The sequence below is a fragment of the Chelonoidis abingdonii genome, chromosome 24, assembly GCF_003597395.2.
Source record: "Chelonoidis abingdonii isolate Lonesome George chromosome 24, CheloAbing_2.0, whole genome shotgun sequence".
In the NCBI taxonomy this organism is placed as follows: Eukaryota; Metazoa; Chordata; order Testudines; family Testudinidae; genus Chelonoidis; species Chelonoidis abingdonii.
Window position 1 is genome coordinate 7,898,523 of NC_133792.1, and position 10,961 is coordinate 7,909,483.

The 10,961-nt window shown below is 42.8% G+C and overlaps 1 protein-coding gene across 9 annotated transcripts in view; it reads left to right on the plus strand.

Annotated features, from left to right (window-relative positions):
• Positions 1-10,961, plus strand: part of CACNA1B (calcium voltage-gated channel subunit alpha1 B) — a 521,426-nt gene that overhangs the window by 447,994 nt on the left and 62,471 nt on the right. For all 9 annotated transcript variants that reach the window (XM_075060705.1, XM_032765199.2, XM_075060699.1 and 6 more), the window contains 3 exons: positions 2,027-2,092; positions 2,746-2,837; positions 8,130-8,280. In XM_075060705.1, coding sequence (XP_074916806.1) covers positions 2,027-2,092; positions 2,746-2,837; positions 8,130-8,280 — 309 coding nt within the window. The remainder of the gene's footprint in view (positions 1-2,026; positions 2,093-2,745; positions 2,838-8,129; positions 8,281-10,961) is intronic.

The following is a 10,961-nucleotide window of genomic DNA, read 5'->3' on the forward strand; positions in this document are numbered from 1 at the left end:
CGCCATCCTCCAGATCATTAATGAAGATATTGAACAAAACCCGCCCCAGGACCGACCCTTGGGGCACTCTGTTTGATACCAGCTGCCAACTAGACATGGAGCCGTTGAACACTACTTGTTGAGCCTGACGATCTAGCCAGCTTTCTATCCACCTTATAGTCCAATCATCCAGCCCATACTTCTTTAACTTGCTGGCAAGAATACTGTGGGAGATCATATCAAAAGCTTTGCTAAAGTCAAGGAATAACACATCCACTGCTTTCCCCTCATCCACAGAGATGGCCTTGTATGGAGAAACTGCACTCTGCTTAATATATGACCCTATCCAAGACTGATGGATTTGACCTGGAAACTGAAGTGTGTGTCCACTGCCTGCTGATAATACACTGCACTTCTGTAGCAACTTTCGTCTGAGGGACTCAGTAAGCATTGCAGACATGAATGAACATGTCCTCACCACTGCATCCTGAGGCAGATAAGGATTGTTACCCACTTTGGCCCAAGTGGTTCACTGATTTTCATGGTCTTGCAGGTTGTTTCTGCTGGAAGGAGAAATCGACGATAGAGTCAGGTATATTCATTGGTATGATCCTGTTCACTTGCAAGGAATGTCCCAAGTCCTGTTTCCAGGAACACAGTAGGAATCAAACAGCAGAAGACAGGTTCTTTGCTCGCAGTATCCAAGCCTCTTTCTAGTCAGCACTCAGCCCAAAAGGGCTCTCTCTCAGGTCTTTCCCAGGGTCACACCACAAGTGCTTCCTTGGCAGTCTGTCAGGCTCCCTTGCCGCCTTCTCCGAGCTTCTGAGGTGTTTCTCCTGCTCCTCACTCTCTCTCTGTCTCTCACCCATGGCTGCAATCAAATCAGTCCCCTACCTCTGCTTTTGTTATCCGAATCCCAGGAAACTCCTTGTGCTGCATGGCCCAAGACTGCATGCGGTCTGGCCTCAGGGGATGGTTTTCCCTTATTTCAGCTGTCGCTAAAGAAAGGAGCAGAGAATCCTGTGGCACGCTCCAAAATGTCTGTTAGTCTATAAGGTGCCACAGGATTCTCTGCTGCTTTTACAGATCCAGACTAACACGGCTACCCCTCAGATACTTGACGCTAAAGAAAGGGGCATTTAATTGTTCCCTCATTTAGCTTGAATGGATCATCATGCCCTGCAGCTCCAGTGAGGTGGTCTGAGTGCCCAGCCCCCAGAATAACAATGTTATTGTCCCCATTTTTACATGGGTAGAAACATAGGCACAGGGGAGCAAAGAGCCTGATCCTGAGCACCTATAGTTCCTGGTTATCAGTGTCTCTCTTCCCCCACACTGTGCTGGTTCAGCTGAGCTAGCTATCCTATAGAGGAGATGCAGCTCCAGCCATCCTCATCCCCTCCCGTCTGCTCCAGTGGGAGGAGCGAGCAGGCACATCGCTTCTGCTCACCCAGATGCAAGGTGTTGGTGACCTGCACAGATTGGGTTCGTACTAGCTCTCAGCATGGGCCTCTAGGCCAAGTCATAGTCTAGCCCTTAATGATTTATCATGAAAACTTGGAAACTTTTCTTTTTCCCGCCAGTGTAACTTTCTGCCCAACTAAAACCAATGCTTGCTTTGTAGCTGTATTTTTCTCAGAGAAGGTTTTTTTTAATTTTTTTTAGAAATAGCTACTTTCTCATTGTGTAACTTTGCCTGAGAACTGCCAAGCTATGTCGTTTCTAAAGTATGCACCATGCAGTGTGTTACTGCTTCCTCTCTGGGTAGGTTCTGTCTACTCACAAGGATATGTGTGCAATATAACAGTGGGGGAAACTAACTCTATCAAAAAATCCTAATGGTTTGTAATAAGGCAAGACCTGTTGCCAGCAATGTATCTTCTGAAAGTCTCCTTTGTGCCACAGCTGCTCCGGTTTCTCTTGCTAGTGCTCTCATCCAAACCACACACAGCGTGAAGAAGCACCGGGTTAACCAGTAATGAATAAAGACTGTTGGCTAGACTGTATCCCTGTTTTGTTAATGCTGACCCTGTTGATTTTTCTACAGGCCTTGCCTTATGTGTGTCTCCTTATTGCGATGCTCTTCTTCATCTATGCCATTATCGGCATGCAGGTAACATTTTGGCTTCAATATCTAAAAATCTAAGATTTGCCGTGCTGACGCAGAGCATTAGACAAGCTATTGCTACAGCCTTTCTCCAGCAGTGGGCCTGTTTCAGTGTAAGGTGAAGAGCTCTCCGGGCTCCAGAATAGGAGAGGTGCAGAGAAGGCATAAAGTCACTTTTGCCCCCACCCTAAGGTCCTGCGCCAAACAGTACTCAGACGCGCTGACAAATTGGGCCCTGGGTGTCCAAAATGAGTGTTTTTCCATATGATATTCCTCGGGGATCCAGTTTAGCCCTGGTGGTAAGCGGAATTAACTCTGATTGAAATCAATGAAAGTTACACCTGCGTATGCTAAAGCTGAATTGGCTCCATCAGTTTTGGGGACAGCCAGCTTGATTTGCATCCAGGCCATCTTCTCTTCTGTTTGACGCCTTTCCTGCTCTACCCCTGCCTCCACAGTATGTGATACACCCATTTTGCACATCTGCTGAATGTCAACTCGATGCAAGTTACATTACCACCCTCTCTAACATCTGCTTTATGCCCAGTTATGCCAGCTGTGTTGCTCTCATGCATCACTGCTGACTTGCGACCAGAGATTCCCAGGGGAGCTCGCTCCAGGCTGCATTTGGTCCTGATTGCTTTTGTTTTCTTTTGCAGGTATTTGGAAACATTGCACTAGATGATGATACCTCAATTAATCGACACAACAACTTCAGAACTTTCTTGCAAGCCCTGATGCTATTGTTCAGGTAAATAGAATAAAATCTATGAACTTTTAGGTTTTCCACATGAGTAATAAATAAGTTTCTATCTTCATGTGCCAGTTTAATTGCTGAGGTTATTTGAGTTACAGAAGTCCTCCAAGCGCAGCAGTTGTAGTGAACCATACCTCCCTCCATTTTCTGTTCCTCCTGGTTAGAGCTGTACACATCAGCTGGGAATGTATCTGCCAGACGTTGCACACAAATTTCATTTTATGCCACTCAGAGTTTGCTGTTTCAAGAGATTCAACTTAATGGTTATTTTTACATCATGAGCAACTTGAAATTTGATATTTCAAAGCTACTTGTGATTCAGAATGAATCCATTGCCACTTGGGCTCATTTGCGTTGGAAAAGAAATCCGCTTTTAAGTGAATTGTAGCAATATTTTTCAGTCATCTGTTGCCTTTTCTGTGGTTCTAACAAAAGGAGAAAAAACAACCCTCAGTATTCGATAGCTTCACCTTGTATTGTGTATATTTCACTTAGAGCTGTGTGTGCTATATGTTATGCACAAGAAATGGTTAATTTTTGCATAAGGCTACTGCTTCCACAAGCCTCTAGCACCAATGTCAGGGGCTCAGGCTTTGGTCAGCCAATGAAACTTTATTCTGATGATAAAATGCTTGTAACTGGATATCCTGCTAAGGATCTTGATTAATGGAGTGTGTGCAGAGCCAGACAGACAAGAAATTAGCTCACTCTGGTTTGCTTATGCAGTTTAAAATAATCTGATTGAAATTAATCTCTTAATTTCTGGGAGAGTAGCACTATATGTGAAAGAAAGCGTAGAATCAAATGATGTAAAAATCTTAAATGAACCAAACTGTATCATAGAATCTCTATGGATAGTAATTCTGTGCTTGAATAATAATATAGCAGTAGGGCTATATTACCGACCACCTGACCAGGCTGGTGATAGTGACTGTGAAATGCTCAGCGAGATTAGAGAGGCTATACAATAAAAAACTCAGTAATAATGGGGAATTTCAACTATCCCCATATTGACTGGGTACATATCACCTCAGGACGGGATGAAGAGAGAGAGTTTCTTGACACCTTAAATAATTGCTTCTTAGAGCAGCTAGTCTTGGAACCCACAAGAGACAATTCTTGATTTAGTCCTACGTGAGGTACAGAATCAGGTTCAAGAGGCGAATATAGCTGGACCGCTTGGTAATAGTGACCATAGCATAATTAAATTTAACATCTCTGTGGTGGGGAAAACACCACAGCGGCCCAACACTGTAGCATTTCATTTCAGAAAGGGGAGCTACACAAAAATGAGGAGATTAGTGAAACAGAAATTAAAAGGTACAGCACCAAAACCAAAATCCCTGCAAGCTGCATGGAAATTTTTTAAAGACACCATAATAGAGGCTCAATGTAAATATATACCCCAAATTAAAAAAAACATGGTAAGAGAACTAAAAAAGAGCCACTGTGGTTAAACAACAAAGTAAAAGAAGCAGCGAGAGGCAAAAAGGCATCCTTTAAAAAATGGAAGTTAAATCCTAGCGAGGAAAATAGAAAGTAGCATAAACTTTGGCAAATTAAGTGTAAAAATATCATTGGGAAGGCCAAAAAAGAATTTGAAGAACAGCTAGCCAAAGAGTCAAAAAGTAATAGCAAAAAAATGTGTAAGTACATCAGAAGCAGGATGGGGGGACACTGAATGATCAAGATGCTAAAGGAGCACTCAAGGATGATAAAGCCATTGCAGAGAAACTAAACAAATTCTTTGCATCAGTCTTCATGGTTGCAAATGTGAGGGAGATTCCCAAACCTGAGCCATTCTTTTTAGGTGACAAATCTGGGGAACTGTCGCAGATTGAGTCGTCATTAGAGGAGGTATTGGAACAAATTGATAAATTAAACAGTAATAAGTCACCAGGACCAGATGGTATCACCCAAGAGTTCTGAAGGAACTCAAATGTGAAATTGCAGGACTACTACCTGTAGTCTGTAACCTATCATTTAAATGAGCTTCTGTACCAAATGACTGGAGGATAGCTAATGTGACACCAATTTTTAAAAAGAGCTCCAGAGGTGACCCCGGGAAGCCTAACTTCAATACCAGGCAAACTGGTTGAAACTATAGTAAAGAACAAAATTGTCAGAGACATAGATGAACATAATTTGTTGGGGAAGAGTCAACATGGTTTTTGTGAAGGGAAATCATGCTTCACCAATCTGCTAGAATTCTTTGAGGGGTCAACAAACATGTGGACAAAGGCGATCCAGTGGATATAGTGTATTTAGATTTTCAGAAAACCTTCAACAAGATTCCTCAGCAAAGGCTGTTAAGCAAAGTAAGCTGTCATGGGATAACAGGGAAGGTCCTCTCATGGATTGGTGACTGGTTAAAAGATAGGAAACAAAGGATAGGAATAAATGATCAGTTTTCAGAATGGAGAGAGAGAAATAATGGTGTCCCCCAGGGGTCTATACCGGGCCCAGTCCTATTCAACATATTCATAAATGATCTGGATAAAGAGGTAAACGGTGAGGTGGCAAAATTTGCTGATGATACAAAACTTCTCAAGACAGTTAAGTCCCAGGCAGACTGCGAAGAGGTACAAAAGGATCTCTCAAAAGTGGGTGAATGGGCAACAAAATGGCAGACGATATTCAATGTTGATAAATACAAAGTAATGCATATTGGAAAACATAATCTCAGCTATACATATACAATGATGGGGTCTAAACTAGCTGTTACCACTCAAGAAAGAGATCTTGGAGTCATTGTGAATAGTTCTCTGAAAACATCCACTCAATATGCAGCGGCAGTCAAGAAAGCGAATAGAATGTTGGGAATCCTTAAGAAAGGGATAGATAATAAGACAGGAAATATCACATTGCCTTTCTATAAATCCATGGTACGCCCAAATCTTGAATACTGTGTGCAGACGTGGACACCCCATCTCAAAAAGATGCATTGGAATTGGAAAAGATTCATAAAAGGGCAACAAAAATGATTAGGAGTATGGAAAGGCTGCCATATGAGGAGAGATTAATAAGGCTGGGACTTTTCAGCTTGGAAAAAAGATGACTAAATGGAGATATGGTAGAGGTCTATAAAATCATGACTGCTGTGGAGAAAGTAAATAAGGAAGTGTTATTTATGCCTTCCCCTAACACATGAACTAGGAGTCACCAAATGAAATTAATAGGCAGCAAGTTTAAAACAAACAAAAGGAAGTGTTTTTTCACACAACACACAGTCAACTTGTGGAACTCCATGCCAGAGGATGTTATGAAGGCCAAGATTATAACAGGGTTCAAAAAAGAACTAGATAAGTTCATGGAGGATAGGTCCATCAATGGCTGTTAGCCAGGACGGGCAGGAATGGTGTCCCTCGCCTCTGTTTGCCAGAAACTGGAAATGGGTAACAGGGGATGGATCACTTGATGATTCCCTGTTCTGTTCATTCCCTCTGGGGCACCTGGCATTGGCCACTGTCAAAAGACAGGATACTGGGCTAGATGGACCTTTGGTCAGATCCAGTATGGCTGTTCTTATGTCCTTAACTGTAATGAAATCAGATTTTTTTCATTCTTGCCCCTGGATCGCTTGGGCCAGATCCTGGCCCCTGGTATAGCCCTTTTTTTTCAGTTAAAGCAGCAATGGAGACTGAAAAGTTAGTTTAACCAGGCGGCTGACGGTACTCCTAGAATAGGGGGAATTCCTGAGTGGCCTGGAGCTGACATTGCTAGCTCTGTGCTATACCATCACTGAAGAAGGGTGGACAAAGGTCTGGGGCCTGACTCACCTTGCACAACTTAGAGAAGTCTCATGGCTGCTCTGACTTGCACGAGGAATTGAACCAGCCCCAGGATCAGGATCAAGGCACATGAGTCGGGTACTGTGTGGGAGGTTTTCACAGTCCATGCTGTAATATCCTATGGAGTTTGTAAAGTTTTGGGGGGGGAAACAAATGGAATAACAAATATGTTAGGACTTCAGAGCTGCAGCACTTTACGCCCACTTTGCACAGCTGTAAACAGCTACATAAGATTCCGGGCAATGGAGAATCAGGCCCTCTGGCAGAAGTTATGGGCTTGATGCATCAATTATTGGGTGAAGTTCTTTGGCCTGTGATATACAGGAAGTCAAACTAGATTATCATAATGGTCCCTTCTGGCTTTATAATCTATTAATCTGAAACTAAGTGTCAGAGGCAAGGTGGGTGAGGTAATATATTTTATTGGACCAACTTCTGTTGGTGAGAGAGACAAGCTTTTCGAGACACACAGAGCTCTTCTTCAGATCTGTGTGGCTCAAAAAGCCAGTCTCTCTTACCAACAGAAGTTGGTGCAATAAAATATATTACCTTACCCACCTTGTCTAACGTCCTGGGACCAACGTGACGGCAATTACATTGCATACAAGCTAAGTTTCAGTCATTTGATGGAAGAATGCTTGGAAAAGAGACAAGAAGTGACTATTGCTATGGGAGAAGGTACATTTGGCCGAGTGCCTCTGGGATTGGTGAATTTATTTATTTTTAAATAGCGTGTGACAGTTGGGAGTCACGTTGGGAACATTTAAGGTTATATTTACATCTGTTTCTTACTACAGGAACTGCTGCTATAAATAACACGAGGAAAGAGAAAGGGGGGAAGAAGTTAAAGAAAAACTCAGGAGACTTTCATAAAAAAGTGCATCTGTGTCAGAGAGGTTGGCCACAGTTCTGATGCATCCACCTAAAATGATAGATTAAGACAGAAGAGTCTGTTTATGTTTCACTTCCTCTCCATTCGATTTTCAGCCACCATCAAGGCAGAGCTGTTGGATTTGGGGCGTGGGGCGTTAAACGTCTTTGATTACATTTGTCCTTTGTACTTGACTGACTTCAATTAATCTATATTCACTTTCCAGAAACAGATTAAGTGTATCCTATCTGAGCCTGTCAGGTTGATTTTGTTTCCCTGTAACATGGGGGTGTGGGTAGGGGAATCTTTTTCATTTCTTTCTTTCACAAAGTTGGTAAATGAATCAGGTACAGTAAATGCCAGTGCAAACTGCTTGCAAGAATACATACGAACACACAAAAGCCAGCTGTGGATGGAAGCAAGATGTAGTTTGTAACAAAAAATTGATAAAGGAATTCAAAATAGAATTTAGAAAAGGTTGTTGGTATTTTTGGTTAATTTGACCTCCTGTAACAGGCCCAGGTGTGCTGGGCAGAGCTCTGGTTAGCCCTAATGGTGTACATTTCTGCAGTCAAAAGAACTCACGCTTTTGCCTTTCATTGAATCTTTATCCTCCGTCTGTAGGAGTGCCACCGGGGAAGCTTGGCACGAGATCATGCTGTCCTGCCTCAGTAACAGAGCCTGCGACAAACTCTCCGGCCTCACCAAAAACGAATGTGGCAGTGACTTTGCCTATTTTTACTTCGTCTCTTTCATCTTCCTTTGTTCCTTTCTGGTAAGTCAGTCCCAGTCTCTGCTTCCTTTCCGTCTTATCAAACCGCAGGCATTGCACCAGCCCTCACTAACTCCTCCAGCTCCCTTCACGCTTAGCAAAGAGTAGGTCCCTCTTTTCCTTCCCACCTCCTTGTTTTCTGCTGCTCCCTAACGATGATTTAGACAACATTACTAGACAGTTCCATTAAAAAGCATTTATTATCATGGTGATAAAAACCCTTTAATCTCCAAAGAGATAATTTAGTAATTAGTTTAATGCACCGGTTTTTATCTTTCTCCCCAGGAGGTGGGGGGGTCCTCATTTATGGAATTAAACATTAATCTGTTTTGTCTCAATTTTTATATGGGCTTTTGAAGAATGGGATTCAGGATGGGGAGGGGTTGGGGAGATAGGGACACCATCGGTTCTATGTTGCTTTCAGAAAGCAGCAGGAAAGCACCAGGTTTGTATTTTATTTGTTGGGGGAAAAGCCTGATAATTTTACACTGATAGTGTTTGGGAAATTTTCAGTCATGAAGGTGAAAGAAGCACACCAAGCTACTGTAGCTGATTCTTCCATTGTTCATCAGGCAGGACTGGAACTAGTCTTTTAACATAAACCATGTTTTGCAAATCCCTTACAAACACATGAAAGTCTATCCATTCCTGGAGGCTGATTCCGCCCTCAGCGATGCTGGGTTTTATGCTGACATAACTCCATCAGTGTAAAGAATGGAGAATCAGGCACACAGGGAACAAACTCAGAGACTGAAGAGTTGAAATCACAGCTCTGAAACTGTGAAGGCAAATAGGATTTATCTGTTCTAATCTACATATGAATCCTCACTGCTTTCCACTGTACAGACAAGATATTGCCTTAAAATTTAAGAGCTGTTTATGAATCAGAACTTCACAAATGCAGCCAATCCCTATTACCCACAAAAAACTCCATCCAGGAAAACTAGCTTCACATGGCATTTATGTATTGCAGGGAGACATACCACCTCCTAGGTCACCATTAGGTCCTTTGGCCAACTGGAACCCTCTCCTTGGCATCTGGTATCTCACTCCTCCCTGCGTGGATTAAAATTTGTAGCACCCTGGAAGCTGATAAAAGGTTACTGCTCCATTTACTGATTCCTTTAGCACTCCACCACTTTAAAGCTTTCCTTGTACAAATAAATCCCTAACCTAACATCAGAAATCCTCTATTTTAAAGTCCATTAACATTCCTCAGGTTCTCCCCACCCTCTCCTCCCCCGTGGAAAAACCTCACTGAATCACACCAACTTTCACGCTCAAAATGTAGTAGCAGAATGGGAGGCTGGCGTATATCTGTGACATACACATCCCTGAATGATCTTATGCCTTGAGTCAGTGCTCCCGAAAGCTCTGGGATGACACCCTTCATTCACTGGCAGGCCATGGGGAGGCTCCAGGGTGAAGAGTTAAGGAAAGGAAGCGGGGCTCCAAAAATATATCGTGAAAAGTAAGCCAGCTGCAATATTTCAGGACAGACTCATTACTCATTTTTTAAAATGTACTTGGCACTTCATTGCAATAAAACATGTGGTTCCCCACAAACGATTAAAGCATTATAGAGCAGTGGCCTTGCCAGCAGGGTGTGTATTTATGGTTTATTAAATTTTGTTACATCACGGAATTGGGGGAAATTATGTAATGTATTGGTTTTTAACGTTGCTTCAGGGGCTTCAAGGATGTCCGGTTTGACATAATTTTCCTTGTTTAATTTGTACTCTTTGGTATAACGTGAAACTAAAAAATAGAACAACTGTAAAAGTTGCTCTGTAGCAGTAAAATAAACCTGTATAGAACCCAGCCTTGCACTGGGGACTACACAGAACTGCACCACCTTCATGGGAGAACAACCTCCCATAGCTTCCCAATTCACCTGCTGTGTCATCACATGCACTCCCCCCTGTGGCCAACCACCTCTTCTGGGCAGTGCAGAAAGAGGAGAGGAGACAGGGTCTTGCCCCTGACTCCTACTCTGAGGCTTAGGGGGGCTGTAACAGGTTGTAAGAGAATCATTTTCTTTGAACCTAAGCAGGGTGAGCAGATGCTCCCAACCTGAACCTGATCCAACACTCAGTGGAGTCAGAAGAAAGACTCCAATCGACTTCTTTGGATCAAGCCCCAAACTTGAAAAAAGATGCCATGGATGTGAGAACTTTAGAATTGCAATTATTATGTATGGCACAGCTAATGTGTGTCAGAGAACACATAGTCAGGTGTACATACTAGCCAGATGTAGTGACTTCAGTGCCACAAAATGAACCGAGTACCTTCAGCAGGAATTATTTCATTGGCCTCAGCTGTCCTGGACTAGTCAGTGGCCTTCAGTGCCAGGCAGGCAGGAGGGAAGCTGTATGCAACCCATCAGGTTTATGCCATGTAAACTCTCACCTCCTTCAATAGTCACCTCTTCTTATTGGCACTTCTGACTGAGGAGGCAGTATTAAGTGTAACTGCGCATAATGCATTTTGGGGATAGCAGAAGGGACCCTGAAAAAGTATAGCCTAGGAGTAGCATTTTCTAAAGCGCCCAAGTGATTTAGGAGTCTAAGGGTACGTCTACACTGCACGATTATTTCGAATTAGCTTAAACCGATATTACAAAACAGATCTAATAAAATCGGTTTAGCGCGTCCACAGTGGGATCCCGAAATCGATTGTTTGCG